At 38.5% G+C, this 15,754-nt stretch overlaps 1 protein-coding gene across 1 annotated transcript; it reads left to right on the forward strand.

Annotated features, from left to right (window-relative positions):
* The first annotated feature begins 16 nt into the window (after positions 1-16).
* On the forward strand, positions 17-7,833 carry dnajb11 (DnaJ heat shock protein family (Hsp40) member B11). The gene is made up of 10 exons (XM_053495893.1): positions 17-172; positions 576-732; positions 1,567-1,664; positions 4,405-4,537; positions 5,550-5,692; positions 5,823-5,905; positions 6,016-6,073; positions 6,603-6,714; positions 6,805-6,964; positions 7,456-7,833. The coding sequence occupies exons 1-10, from the start codon at positions 99-101 to the stop codon at positions 7,518-7,520; spliced, it is 1,083 nt and encodes a 360-aa protein (XP_053351868.1). The 5' UTR covers positions 17-98; the 3' UTR covers positions 7,521-7,833.
* The last annotated feature ends 7,921 nt before the right edge of the window (positions 7,834-15,754 follow it).

Raw genomic sequence — 15,754 nt, forward strand, 5'->3', positions numbered from 1 at the left:
CCGGGGCGTGGCTTGAGCGAGAACAGGAAGAGCTTTTAGATAGACAACACAGAAAGCCGGTGCGTTTTAACTGGATTTGTGGACGAAAGAAAAGACCTATGGCCGCGGGAGGGATGAAACTGTCGAGTTTATGCTTTCTGCTCTTGTGTTTAATAGCGACGGTGCTCGCCGGGTAAGTGACAGTCATTTTATTTGACGCTTTTTTATATATTTCCTCGTTGGTTTAAACCGAGCCACCGGCTTGTCCACATGTTCCTCTGTGATTGGTCTGCTCCGCCAGGGCGCCCTGGTAACGCTACAGCTGTGTGTGTAAAAGCTTAAAAGACAAAACTAGTATGATTTTTTAATAATGATTATACAATCCATCAACTGTAGAAGAAATGTTCAGGATTTGAACCTTTAAAATTGTATCAGAATGAAGTAGATTCCACCACATATAGATATATGTTGTTTGAATGGAATTTTCTTACCAAAGCCTATGTACATAAGTTAAACATTTACAGCCTAATAATGTAGAAAGCAACGCTTGTGATTATCCCAGATTCGATATCTTTATGTTTTGGACATTTCTTCAGGAGAGATTTCTACGAGATCCTCGGAGTAAGCAAATCAGCAACTGTCAAAGAGATAAAGAAAGCCTACAGAAAGCTGGCACTGCAGCTGCATCCTGACCGAAACCAGGACGATCCCAAAGCCCAAGACAAATTTGCAGATCTTGGGGCGGCTTATGAGGTTTGAGAGTCTCTATTGTATATCGTGGAGCTAAAATGCTTTACTGACTTGATGTTAAGAGACTTTTGAATGCTGCAGCAAATGCTATTTATATTTAGATTCTACCAGGTGTTCAGTTTAGCACACTCAGACATCATTAATTGAATTTATGTTATTTATAATAAAAACCGAGCCAGGTTTGTTTAAATTTTTTTTGTCAGTTGATTGTGTAAGATCGTGCTAGCACTGAGTGTGACAGGCATGATTTCGTTGCTGGTAGAAACCATGGGAGAATTTGATTGGTGGAGAGAAACGTGTGGCTTTTTTTGATTGGTCGAACTGCCAGCTTAGTGGTACGGATAAAAACCCGACATGGATCTGGAATAGCGGCCCTCAGGCAGACCCACTGGACTGACTGCAAATGAAATTAGTCACTTATCAAATGTATATATTTACTATGCACTCATTCATTAGAAAAAGATTTCGAAGTGTAATATGAATTTAACATAATTCAATATTAGACTAAGCCATCTTTGGCCTGGTGGCGAAGTGCTCAGCACTGTGCCCTCACACCTCCAGAGTTGGAGTTTTAACGTTCACACTGTGCTTTACTCCAGATACTCAGGTTTCCTCCCACAGTCAAAACACATGCAGATTAGGGTGGTTGGCCTTCTGAAATTGCCCATAATGTGTGTGTGTATGTATGTATGTGTGTGTGTGTGTGTGTGTGTGTGTGTGTGTGCATGTCCTCCAATGAATCCTTGTGCCCTAAGACTAAGGAAATAAATATATATATAGGATGAAGTAATGAATGAATGAGCCAATTTGTGTGTTTTTGTTTTCTCTTGAGCTCAGGTGCTATCAGATGAGGAGAAGAGGAAACAGTATGATGCCTATGGAGAGGAAGGCCTGAAAGAAGGTCATCATAGATCAGATGGTGACATATTTTCTAGGTATGGATTTAGAGTTTTATAAAAAAATACACTAGTGCATATAAAGAAAGTGCTGTTATGGGAAAATAATCCATGATGGTGTGGTTATGTATAACCCAAATTGAGTCATACATTTACTGAGAACTGTATTAGGAACACCTGTGCACATACACATTTATGCACTAATTTAACCAGCCAATGGTGTTGCAGTAGAGTTTTGTATGCAAACATGCTCATATGGGCCAGCAGCTTCAGATAATGTTAGTATCAACCATTAAAATGGTGGAAAATCAGATCTTGGTGGTTTAGCCCCTGGCAAAATTGATTGTGCGATTATGGGCTGGTTTAACTGTTTTTATATGACTGGTCTCCAAGGATTTTTACCCACAACATTCTCTAGAGTCCACATAGAATTGCACAATAAAGAAAAAAAAATCCAGAAAGCATCAGTTCTATGGACAGAAATTCTTTATTGGTTATAAAGGACAACAGAGAATGGCCTGACAGATTTGAACTAAAAGAAAGACTACAGCAGCTCAGATTACTGCTCTGTGCAATACTAGTGATCCAAAAAGCATTTTCCACTTGTTTCACTTATGAACAGAATGCTAAAGCAGCACAGGCTTTTAAGGCTCTCCGAGAGTTGAAGACTGGAAACACACAGCCTGGTCTGATGGCAAACAAATGGTATAATCATAAATTTGCACCAGCTGCACAAATCCATGGACCCGGGTGGCATTGTGTCAACAGTCCAGTCCAGGCTGTACACCCAGTGATGTAATGGTGTGCGGAATGTTTTGTTGGCACACTTTAAGCCAGTTAATACCAATCTTACTTTCATGATCATCTGCTATTACTACTTCCAGCATGATAATGAACTATGTCACAAAGGAAAAGTTGTCTCAAGAACATGAAAATGAGTGTAGATGTCTTCAGTGGTATCTCCAGGCACTGAATCTGAATCCAAGCGAACCCTTTGGGATGTGCTAGAACAGGAGATTCACAGCATAAAATAGACCAGAAAAATCCGCAGGAATAATATCATGCAGTTATGTCATTAATGATCAGACTCTCAAAGGAATGTTTCCAACATTAATAATAATAATAATAATGAGTTTATTTTATATAGCGCCTTTCAGGAGACTTAAGGCCGCTTTACAATAACAAAAATGTTTACACATAGAAAAGGACATCTGAAGGACAACAAAACAAAATACAGATAAACATGAAAACCGGTAGGATTGATCTAAACACGTATTCAAAGATTGGGAAAAGAGGAAGAGAAAAGATATGTTTTAAGGTGGGTTTTGATATCCTGTAGTGAAGAAAGATCACGGATGTGTTTGGGAATAGAATTCCAGAGTGTATGGGCAGAAATACTAAATGCTCGTCCTCCAAATGATGCTAGTCTATGGCGAGAAATTAACAGTAGACCATCATCTGCAGATCGGAGTGTGCGAACAGGGGAGTAAGTGTGAATAAGATCTGAAATATAAGGGGGGGCAAGACCATGGAGTGCTTTAAAGGTGATAAGGAGAATCTTGTATTAAATGCGAACAGCGAACAGGTAGCCAATGTAGTTTGTGTAGGATGGGAGTGATGTGTGAGGATTTCTTTGAATAAGTGAGGACCCTAGCAGCAGAGTTCTAAATGTATTGGAGCTTATTTAATGTTGTATTTAAATAAGCTCCAATACATTTATAACTCTGCTGCTAAGGTCCTCAATTATTCAAAGAAATCCTCACACATCACTCCCATCCTACACAAACTACATTGGCTACCTGTTCGCACATTGTGTCGTTGTCCACGCCATGAACAGTGACACTTATAAAGTCCATGCTTTTAACAACGGTCATTGTCACAAAGCAGCTTTACACAAGTAAAAAAAATCATTCTGACATAATAGCATAAAATGTTCAGTGTCTCTTATGCCACAGCATTTTGTCACAGTACCAGACAACAGTTTAAACACACCTTCTAATTCAATGTTTATTTTGGTTTTTGTATAGCGATTTATTTTCTACATTCTAGAATTGAGTAATTAAGTAACAATGACACTCAGTTTTTTGCTGTTCTTGAATAGTTCTTACAAGATCAGTATTGTAAAGTGCATTCGCAAAATCCATCCCATGAAAGCAAGACCAAGACTTGTTGTTGAAGTTCATTTAGAGTACTCCAGCCTAAAAAATAGCCAATTTACAGCACCTTAGATTAGAGCCGTTATAAAAGATTTAATATCGTAAGTAGCCTGCACATCTCAATATCAACTGACAATATTGCATATTTTGGACGCCTTCAGCATCGTTTACCGATGTACAGATGGAAATGCCAAACTTTTGACTTATGATTAGTATTTAATATATTCCTGAACATTTTATACTATTTAACCTTTTTATTTATGTCATGCAAATATTCATATAGCTCATTTCTGTAGTGACATTTTTACTTCATTTTGAGTCACCACAGAGATTTGTATGTAGAATTATCTAAACAATCTGAAGCTAGTAATAAAAACATGATGTTATTTAACAACTAAAATTCTATTTGTTGTTTGTCAGTTTTCTGCAGACATATATGAATTTAGCATTACAGAAGTATTCTCAGGAGTTCAAGCTTTGCTTTTTTCAGTAACATGAAAAGAATGAAAACCAGACTTTTTTTTAATTGTGATTCAAATTAATAATTTAGTAACTTGTATGTACTGTACATAGATGCTGGGATGTATTGAGCTGTGCCTTAGCATTGTTTATATTTCTTTCAGCTTCTTTGGGGACTTTGGGTTTATGTTCGGTGGAAACAGACAACAGCAAGACCGAAACATTCCAAGAGGAAACGACATAGTCCTGGATCTTGAAGTTACACTGGAGGAGGTTTATTCTGGAAATTTTGTAGAGGTACAGTTTTAATCAGACATGCGGTGGAGCTTTGTCATAATTATTTTATATTGACCTGTTGGCTAGTTATGCAAAAATTGTGTAACTAGGCTACTAAGTACCATTGTTTAATTTTCTGCAAAGTGTGGAGTATGTAAAGTTATTTTTTATCTATATAGATTATCCATTATACACTTTCTTTACTTTACTGCACAGAAGTGTGCAGCTTTGCCTTTTCCTACTCTAGCACACTTAACTGAATAAGATGGCAAATCCTATCATCTTTAAGCTTGGATAATGGAATAGGTCATTAGCTGATGTGCATTAGCTGAAGTACAGGTGTCACAAGTAAAATGTTGATCAAGTTTAAGTCAAATTTGCATTTCTAATTGAGAAAAAGCACAAAATAACTTGCGTTTAAATTTACATAAATATAAAAAATACTAAGCTTGAATTAGCTTTTTTACGTTTTACGTAGGAAAAGCAAATTACACAATTACGTATAATAGTCAGAACATGGCAATACTACTGTACAATTCCAAATTTTACATGCCACCTTGGTCAATATAACCACATGAAAAAATGTATTTACATTTAGGCATTTGGCACAGATGCTCTTTTCAGAGCGACTTACAAATGTGCTTTGAAGTTTCCGTCATTGGATAGATCCTTACACTGGTTACTAGGTTACTAACTAAGTGCCATCAGTCAAACACTGTTGGGAAGGTTTTTTTTGTTTGTTTGTTTGTTTTTTGCTACGAGAGGGGATTAACCCAAATATCATAAATAATGACAATATTATAACAGATAAACAGATAGGCTACTTTAGTAAGTTAAAAGTACAGACATTTGTTGAAGGGTGTAAAATGCATATACCTGAAACTGTACTCAAGTACAATAACAAAGTATAATGTACTTGATATCTTTCGCCTCTAATTATTTAGAGCAAGAGATCCAAAAACTGTGCTATACGTTTTGTTGTTGTCCTTGTTTTTAATACCCTTTGGTGGTTTGCTCTTAACCTATGATGTAGGTGGTGCGAAACAAACCTGTTGCGAAAGAGGCTTCAGGCAAAAGAAAATGCAACTGTCGCCAGGAGATGAGAACCACACAGCTTGGCCCAGGCCGCTTCCAAATGACCCAGGAAGTAGTCTGTGATGAATGTCCCAATATTAGGTGAGTCTTACTACTCCTTTTCAGGAGAAAATGTATTGAAATAGATCACACACACACACACACACACACACACACACACACACACACACACACAAAGAGAGAGAAAAAAATAACACTGGCACTGTTGCAGGCTTGTGAATGAAGAGAGGACACTAGAAGTGGAGATCGAGCAGGGGGTCAGAGATGAGATGGAGTACCCCTTTATTGGAGAAGGTGATGCATGACTCCACAGAAACTTTTGGATTTATTACCCTTAAATTTTTCCCAATTTCAAAAGTAGGTGTCTGGCAAAGCAGCATTGAAGTTTGTTCCCTTGTGTGCAGGTGAACCCCATATTGATGGAGAGCCTGGAGATCTTCGCTTCCGCATCAAAGTCTTAAAGTAAGCTCACTGTTTAAAAACAGTCGATGGAATATATCACATAGAATTTAAATGGTATCTTCACTCTCCCAAAGGGTATGTAATAACTTTATAGGTCTGCTTAGGTGCTCAATGAGTTATAGTCACATTTCTACACATATGATGGAGGTTAGCACTGCATTATTAGGGCCCAAGAATATAATTAGGTTATTATTCCAGAACGATGCACCATCGAACACAAGACTAAACATAAGTTAATGGCCTGAGACTTGATCCACCAAAGTACTTTAACCATTATCAGAAAATAATGGTAGGCAATTAGCTGGTGAATATTGCACCCAATTCTATAACTAATTAAGAACATTGTTATTAATGTATTTAATTGTCCACTCATAATGAGGATGATAAAGATCAATGGCATATTTAAAGCGTGTATGTGTATATATATAAATATATATATATATATATATATATATATATATATATATATATATATATATATAAAATCAAAGGATGAAAATAAGATATTTCTATGTTTTTGATACTCTAGACACCCATTGTTTGAGCGCAGAGGCGATGATCTTTACACAAACGTCACCATCACACTGGTAGAAGCCTTGGTCGGCTTTGAAATGTTTATTAGACATCTGGATGGCCACAAGGCAAGTATCCTAATTACCACTCACACCTTTATGCTCCTGTGAAACTTCCCATGATCCATTGTATCAATTGTGCTTCTTCTGGATATACAGGTTCATATTGTTAGAGATAAGATTACCAAGCCTGGAGCTCGAATCTGGAAGAAGGGTGAAGGACTTCCTAACTTCGACAACAACAATATCCGTGGATCACTCATAATAACCTTTGACATAGACTTCCCTAAGGATCAGTTTAATGAAGATGAGAAAGCTGGTATGACAAGTTTATTGGCCTAGATTTTTTGTGCGTGGAATATAGTACAGCACCAGTCAAAAGTCTGTTTCTACATGATAAAACAATGCTGAAAGCATTCAAAATATGCAATCATCTAATTTGAACAGTTGATATTGTAATGTTTCTGCTACTCTGCAAAGCCTTCAAAAACAATGATTAGGCTGGTAACCCTAAATGAACTACTCTGTAGCAGAGGTAAGTTTTGGTCTTGCTTTTTTTAAATGGTCTACATGAGAGCCAGTTTCATCATGATGCTTGACAGGTTTTGCAAATGTACTTGACAAGAACTTGATTAGAATGTAGGAAAATAATCACAAAATAAAAAACATTGAATTGGAAGATGTGTTCAAACTTTTGACTGGTACTGTACAGGACATTCTTTTTTTTGTACAAAATCCCCCAGATCTTGCTCCTGAGGTTTCCTCACTTATTCAATATTTGTAATGTTGTCCATCTCTTTCCTTGTATAGACATAAAGAAGCTGCTGAAGCAGACACCATCTCAGAAGGTTTATAACGGTTTACAGGGATACTGACACGCCAGCCAACAATACCGGGACTGATTTACCCTGTTGAGTTCCATACACCAACCATATAAACACAAAAAAGAATCAAGCATGGAGGGTTTATTTATTTTCTCAGACTGTACTCAGGATAGGTTGTCTGTGTGTGTGTTTTGTTTTGAGTTTTTTTTTTGTTTTTTTTTTGGGAGGGCGACCCCTTTTCTCTCAAAGTTAGGGTTATGGAACACAGCAAGTTTTTTTTAATAATCTTTTTTGTTTGTTTGTTTAAGGCTTTTGTGATCATGGTTTCAGTGTTTGCATTAAAAGTTTAACAGTTGTTCCCTCTTTGGCCAGTGTACTACCCACTATATCAACACTCTAAAGGAACCAAGCTGCCACAAGAAAGTGCAACATATAAGACTGAGCCCTTATATTAAAAGACACTTTTTTTTTTTAAAGAAATACCTGCCTCTTTACTGTACAATGTCAGACAAATATTTCTCTTCCAAATTTTTCAGAAAGGATTTATATGACTGTATTGTTTATTTGTAGACGTTTATGTCCTTCATGGAGTATTTTCTGTTTTTCTCCTTCTTGGATGATTTTGTTAATTGTAAGATATTCCTTTTCAGTTTTAACATGTCCAACATCACCTCTATGACCTTTCTTATGATAAACATTTTGGCTCTTCTTCTATTAAGTCCCGTGCTGTGGTTTCAACAGGGGACGGCTGCATTAAATTGCCCCAGTGCTCGAGAGGAGCAAAGTTTATGATCATCACAAGACTTTAATTAAAGGTTTATAATAATGTTTCAAACTTATTCTTTTTAAATACATTTTCCCTTGACTGACCACATGTCCAGGCCACGGTTATAAGGGGATAATAATGATTTAGAGGACAGATGAACATTTGTTCATTCGAATGAGCTGGCTATGAAAGGCTATGTCATTGACACTGTTAAGTCACTGTTTTGTGCTTCTTGGATTTGCTAGAATGTACAGATGGTAAATGTTAGAAGAGCGAGAAAAGTAAATTATAAAAAATTATAATTTATCAGTAGGTGGCACAGGGGTGTAGTGGTTAGCACTGTCACCTTGAACCTCCAGTGTCCGGTTTCTGGCTAGGCTCGATTCCTGTCTCTGTGTGCATGGAGTTTGCATGTTCTCCTTGTGCTTGGCGGATTTCCTCTGGGTACAATAGTTTCCTCCCACAGACTCGCAGATTAGGCTAATTGGTGTTCCCAAATTGTGTGTGTGCGTGCGCATGTGCCCTGCAATGGATTGGCAACCTTCAAGGTGTACTCCGCCTCGTGCCCTAAGCTTCCAGGCCCCCCATGACCCTGAATGCAGGATAAAGAGGGATAGATGCTAAGTAAGTGAATAATTTATCAGTAAAAGTGTTTTAGTCTATGATGCAAGGCCATTAGAGAGGGTGTTCGAGTTAAATGGCCTTTTGCAGAAATAATCTACAACAATCTGTCTTTACAGTCTACCTCCTAACTTCATGGATTTGCAAGAGAATATAATGAAATCTATAGCACGTTATTCTCCTTAGATAAGAGACATCAATTTTTAAGATGCCAAGTGTGCAATATACAGTATGCAGAGTAGCTGCAAAATCCAATTCAGGGTAGGTAGTGCGAGCAAAGTAACAGGATAGAGTTCTCTTGGGAAAAAAAAACTGGGGCACAGAGATGATTATCACCTAAATGAACTTTACCACATTTGAAACTGAGCAAAATAAGGAAAGAACAACTAGGGAAAGCATATGAAAGTAATAATTATTGTTATTTAACACACTTCTTAGTGAAGTACTTACAATAGTCATTGTGAAACACACAAATCACTACTGATAAAGTTATAAAAGTAGAAGGAAAATTTAAAAGTCAGCCATCAGTATTTCTTTGAATTGGTTCTTTTCTTGGGTGAAATGATTGTACAGACTGTTAAAAAGCAGACATTCCAAATAGCTGCACTGCAGCACAAATTTTAATTCATTTTTAGTCCACTTAGATTATTAACATACTGGTGCTGAAATACCCAAAATGTATTTTAATTTACAATTACATTAGGTGTTTGAAAGATGCTCTTATCCGCTCTTAAAGATGCTCAGCGGAGCCACACTGTTAAAAAGGATATTTTTGGGTGGGTGTTGGGAAGTTATGTGCGGGGTGGGAGTAAACCAAATACCTAAGAAAGAGACATTTCTTTGGTCATCCAGTTTGCCCTGCTAATGACTTGCCCATGATTGATAGGCAAGGCTGATTCAACACTACATGACATTTACGATCTCAAAGGGTTCCGAAAACAGATTTTTCTCACTGATTGTTTTGATGTCTCAAAAACGGTGGACCATACACTTGACTGCACCAGGTGAGGCCAACTGAATGCAACAAACTCTCATTACAACTCTCACGAGAGCTAGAGTACACTTTTAATAAAAAGAAAATAAAAAATAGACAAACATTGGTGGCGGAATGGGGTATAGTGGTTAGCCTTATGGCCTCGCACTCATCCTCAATTCACACCTCGGGATTTGTATGCAGGGCTTTGCATGTTCTCCTCATTCTTGGTGGGTTTCCCCTGGGTTCTCTGTTTTACTCCCACAGTCCAATGGCATGCAGGTAAGGTTAATTGGTGTATTGGTAATTTTCCGGGTTGTGTGCGTGCGCGGGTGCGTGCCCTGTGATAGATTGGCACCCTGTCCAGAGTGTACCCTGCCTTGTGCCCTAAGTCTCCTGAGATAGGGTCCAGGCCTCTGTGACCCTGTACAGGATAAAGAGGTAAATAAATAAATGAATGAATGAAGACGACCCAAGCGTGGGGGATCCGGACTCTTCTATGGTTAGTGGCCTCTACACGACAACGTCCAGAGTCACCTCTGAAAAATAAAAAATCAAACAGACTCGACACGATTTTAAAACTTAACAAAATCTATACACGACAATATCTAAAGTGGTGTGGTGTGGCCTCGACCCGATGCTGAATAAACAGGTAAAATCTTGTCAATGTTCAAAGTCTCCACTAGATGGCGACAAAGGTGCATTAAAGTTGAGTGTTCCCCAACTTCAATGATACGATTGTAAAAGTTTTTAAAAATGCTCTTTAAGTGCACGTTCTTAAGCTTAATGCATTATACTTTGAGTTTGGAAATACAGTTATGTTCAAATTTCATTGCATACCACGCAGATTCAGGTTAAAACAAAGAAAAAAAAATGTTCTGTTGAGAGTGGCCAGTTGCAACTGTATAGGTAGTGTTGCCACTTCATAAAGGACAGTTCCTCTCTGGGCAGCCCCACACAACCCATATCAAAACCCAGTAGATAGATTGGCTATGTTCAATTCCCTGAGTGTAACTGAGTGTATGTGTACATGGTGTGCAGGGTGAATTATCCTGTCTTACTCTCAATGATACTGAGCAATTATACATGAGCATAACCTCAGTGGTTAAGGCATTGCACTACGGTTCGGAAGATCCCAGGTTCAAATCCCACAACCACCAAGTTGCCACTGTTGGGCCCTTGAGCAAGGCCCTTAACCCTCAACTGCTCAGATGTATAATGAGATTTAAAAAAATGTAAGTCGCTCTGGATGAGAGCGTCTGCCAAATGCCTAAGTGTATATACTGGAATAGGAATCCCCTGTGACACAGGATGCCCAAGTTGGTTACAATTTTATCCTCAAGAAAATTCTCAAACTTGCTGTCGAGTTGCTTTTGTGTTGTCTGTTTCGTGTCATTGTCATGGTGGACTTTTAAACTGTTCCCCAGTTTGAGGAACTCAAACCTAACAGGTTTCCCTCAAACAGTTTACAGATGAACGATCTGTGCCAAAATACAGTCTCAGTTGTATGTGCTTTGTTGGTGTTTTTTTTTTTTCTTTTTGCATAATTTCAGAGTGCACTATGTCATACAGGTGATGGTTTTTATAAATAATTATACTTAAACCCCATCATTGTTACTACCTATCCAATCTGCTTAATATAACAGCAATTATATCAATAATCTTTTTTTGGGAGGTTTTGTTTGTTTGTTTTAATATTGCCTTTTCTAGCATTGGCAGAGGATTTTGAGAGAAGGAGGTGTTATCCAGTATTTTAAGATCATCCCTGTAGAGATATCCTGGAATTTATTCAGCTTCTTTACCGAGAAACCCTTCCTTTTTTTACATTCCAAACCACAGTGGTTTACAAGTATTAATTTATGCATTTGTGACACACCCCCACAAGAAAACTGTGGGATATGGTGGTCTGCCACACAAGCTCAAGCTCCAAAAGAGGGTTGGATCTGGGAGTGTCTGGGTTTACCTCTAGTTGACACCAAATCAGAACAGCCTGAAATTGCTTCATGAAAATTGTTTTCTGGTGTGCATATTATTTATGTGGTTCTAATGTTATGCATAATAAACTATTAAATAGAACTATTAAATGTATGATTGTCTGATATAGAATTTTTTAAGGGAAAGTTCTTTGTTGTGGGTATAACAGTGTTCATCTGGAACAGCCCTCTTTGGTATGTCTGTGTGGCCACAAGAGGGCAGTGTTACCCACAATGTTGCTCTGCATGAAATTAAGCTGCCACATGTCTTCAGGATGTAAGCCACTAAGTGAGCTGAACTTGGAGTCTGGCCTGTGCTGAGTGGATGTGAGCACATAGTTCAAAGGGGCACTGGCAGACTGTTAAGCTTAATGGCACACGTAGGGGTTAAAGCTTCCTGGCAGAAGTGGTGCAGCTTCTCTGCTTACACTGTATTTGGCAGCAATCTGAGCCTTTCACTGCCTTGGCAGAAGTTTTGGTTAACTTCGTATGTGTATATATGTGGGTGAGGAAGGAAGAGAGGGAAAGAGAGAGAGAGAGAGAGAATAGCTCAAAATTTCAGTTTATAGGTATACAAATTTCTTTGTCTTTGTCTCAAGCAAAACATTGGTTAATAGTACACCTTTTAAGTAGTATTGTATTCATGACTTTCTGTAATGAAATCAAAAAGAGCATAACAGTCTCTAAAGTCTGAATGTCTGTTGTTGTTATCTATCAATATACTAACCAACAAAGCATGGACTGGGTAAAAAACACTCAAAAAAAATTAAATAAGAGATCTGATGGACAAATCCTGCAATTTTGTGGTAGGGAGCTTGAAGTAAACAAAAGGCAGCTCTTGTGTGGAATAATGCATGTCAGCCGTGTCCTCAGCCCACCGCCGCTTTGAAGGTGCACACAGCCTCCCTCTGCTGAAAAGGCCGTATGCGCTATGTTACCATATAGAATCCCATTGATTCAAAGACACATACACACAAAAAAAATAAAAGCCTCAACTATTTAACAGCACATTGTGGGCTCTAATTATGGGAAGCATGGGCAGGAAAAACCGCTTGAGGGTTTTTTTTCCCAGACAGTGCCGGAGTTCTTCAGAGACTAAGGACGATGCTGCTGTTTGTTGAAATACTTTCGTGTCTAAACATAGTTAGCTGTCATTATGGATCTTCGCTGACCTCCTAACAACATCTCAAGTCTACTTCTATATTAATGTCACTTTGTCCGTTGCAGGGGCTCAACATAGTTTGTGGCATTCACATCCTCCGGAAAGGGTAATGGTGGCGAGGGAAGGCAGAGGTAGAGTGTTTAAACCATTGGATTTGAGGAACGTGTTTCAAGTAGCACCAACATCACATACAGTACATGTATAGTCATAACAGTCAGACTGGGTTTATTGGCTGTTTGTTATCCAGCTGATCATGAGTGAACAGGTCAGATGAGGTGTTTTTGTGGAACCGGTGTCGTCCCATGCAATTTATAAGATACATCCTTTAGGGCTGAAGATATTAAAATCAGCCTGACTATGTGCGTATAAAGTACAGTAGAGGGTAGGGGTGTTGAGGGCAGGCAGGCTGGTGAAAGCGGTCTTTGTGTGGGTGAGGAGTGTGCATTCAGGCCCTCCCCTCGGCCGCCATGCCTGGGTGCTGTGGTGGCAGATCACAGTTAATAACTGTGTGGTCGGCTGTCAGGAGCACTTAACCTGATGCTGGGCAGGCAGGGCCCTTGAACAGAGCTTCCTCTGCCTGAGTGGGAGTGTATATATGTGTGCGTGTGTATATATGTATGTGTATGTATTTCTGAGAGCAAATATAATCATGAAGAAGTGCAATCTGACAACAATCTACAAGTTTCAAGAGCAGTTTAACTAGAGTGTCTTAGGTTAAGGTAGTAATATTACATTACTATACACTTTACATTGAAATAATCTAGTACTGAGCTTTTTCAGCTAATTTAATTTATTTTCCAGCATTTTTTTTTAACCAATAATGTTTACTCCTAATTGTGTCTGCTATGTACTGTGGCAGTGTTTTTGCTTGCCGAGTCAGCCACTTTTTAAATGTTATGCTGTGGTAACCTCTAATGAATCTGTCCTTTCTGCTACAATCAGTGCAGTGTTCCATACTTCATGTTTCCTGCATTTTTACATCATCTTAATAGTAAAATTATATGACATGTACCAGAAATTTCCAGTGAGAGTGCCTTACTTGCACTTTGAAGAGACAGTCAATTTGGTTGTGAAGAATTTTTAAAAATCCACTGAATCCTTCCTATGAAAATGAACATCACTAATGACGGTGCATCATCACAGAAGCTGATCAGTGGAATTGGAGATACGTTGCTCTTTCAAATTCTTAGATAAAAGGACCACTAATTAATATTTGGGACAAAAAAGACGGAACATGTTGACATTATAGCCCTACTAGTTTTTAAGGTATTGAGGTTTGGATTAAAACTATTTCATTTAGGGAACCAGTTAAACAGGTTAATAAGAACTAAAAAAAAAATCCAAAAGCTTTTATAGTATTAAATTGAGATTTATACTAAGGTAACAACGTAAATGTTCAAAAAAGGGTGTCAATAGTTTTGGCTATGCATAATGGACCCGACTTTGACAACCTGTGTTGTAGATCACTCTTAAGAAGTAACTGCATCTTCAGGAATTTGTCTCACTGTTTTATTGCATACGATGGCTTGTCGTCAGATCTCATTATTTTATCCACCCCATTACTCATTTTGCTAAAAACATGCAGAACTCCTCTTTGGTGGCTTGGATATAAACTATTTAGGAACATTTATGAGTTCCGCTTGTTAAATTAGATAACAGTGCACGTACACAGGAATCTGCCATAAATGTTCTTTTTTTTTTACTTTGGAATATGGTCCAGATTTTGGTCACAGGGTGTCAATAGTTTTGACCGTTTAATGTGCAAGGGTCATATGATCACAGTATGTAGGAGTGTTTTTGTTTGTATTATAGTTTAAAGAGCTCCAAACTGTATGCTGACAGTTTCATCACTTTTGTGATTATAATATATGTGGAAAAAACTGAAGAACTGTATCCATGGACCAGTGAGTGTGAGAGTGAGTATACATACTACTGTGTCCAACATGATAAGTGTGTGGTTGTTAATTACCCTGCCATTAAAAAGCTTTGGGGAACCTATTCTTGATGACTATCATCAGTCTAAGTCAAATGAGGTAAATAGCATGAGAGGAGAGTTTTATGCATCCATGTAAGGGAAAACAACACATACCTTTTTGGTTGTATAGGTTCTCCTGTGTGAAAACCTGGGCTGCCAGGTTCTGTTTCATGCACATATGACTCCCAGAATAAATCATAACTTCCTGCTCTCAGTTCCTGCATTAGCCTATCCTTCGTTTCTTCTCTCCACCCTTCCTCTTGATACAGCTCTGGATTGGTTTTGGAGAGCCTGTCAGTCAGCAGGCACTTGGGCTCCTGTGTCAGACTCCCAGGGGCTTTGTCTCCTCAGACTCGCCCACAAATTAGAACACAATCAGTTATCCATCCCCTCCATGCAGGCTCCAGGCAGACCCCCAAGCCAGGAGACGCAAGCCACCCTGTAGCCGTAATTCCACCTCTTGTTGCACAAAGCAGAGGCAGCTTTGGCCTTGTCCTTGACAAGACCCTTCGGATTGCCTCCGCCCCCTGCTTCCACACAGCCCTCCAAAGACCTGCTGAGAGAAACCAGGTTCTCAAAAGGTTTCAAAAAAAGTGTTGGCTGCTTTATTGAACCCTGGCATTCTTACACCATTCTTAAGCAGCTAGACTTTTTTTTTTAATGTCTCATTCCTGCATTTATTCATTTTGGCAGATGCTTTCATGTGCAGCAACTCACAACTAAGCAGTAAAGATGAAGGTTTAGTATCACCTGGTGCTCAAACATCAGCAGTAGCACCTTGGTAGTACCAGGTCTTAAAACTTACACTAGACCAG

The sequence above is a fragment of the Clarias gariepinus genome, chromosome 5, assembly GCF_024256425.1.
Source record: "Clarias gariepinus isolate MV-2021 ecotype Netherlands chromosome 5, CGAR_prim_01v2, whole genome shotgun sequence".
In the NCBI taxonomy this organism is placed as follows: domain Eukaryota; kingdom Metazoa; phylum Chordata; class Actinopteri; order Siluriformes; family Clariidae; genus Clarias; species Clarias gariepinus.

Excerpts from the sequence above, each read along its gene's own strand:
- dnajb11 (XM_053495893.1), top strand. The coding sequence starts at position 99 with ATGGCCGCGGGAGGGATGAAACTGTCGAGTTTATGCTTTCTGCTCTTG. Across the intron at positions 173-575 it reads ATAGCGACGGTGCTCGCCGG|GAGAGATTTCTACGAGATCC; the intron begins GTAAGTGACAGT and ends ACATTTCTTCAG. Across the intron at positions 1,665-4,404 it reads GATGGTGACATATTTTCTAG|CTTCTTTGGGGACTTTGGGT; the intron begins GTATGGATTTAG and ends TATTTCTTTCAG.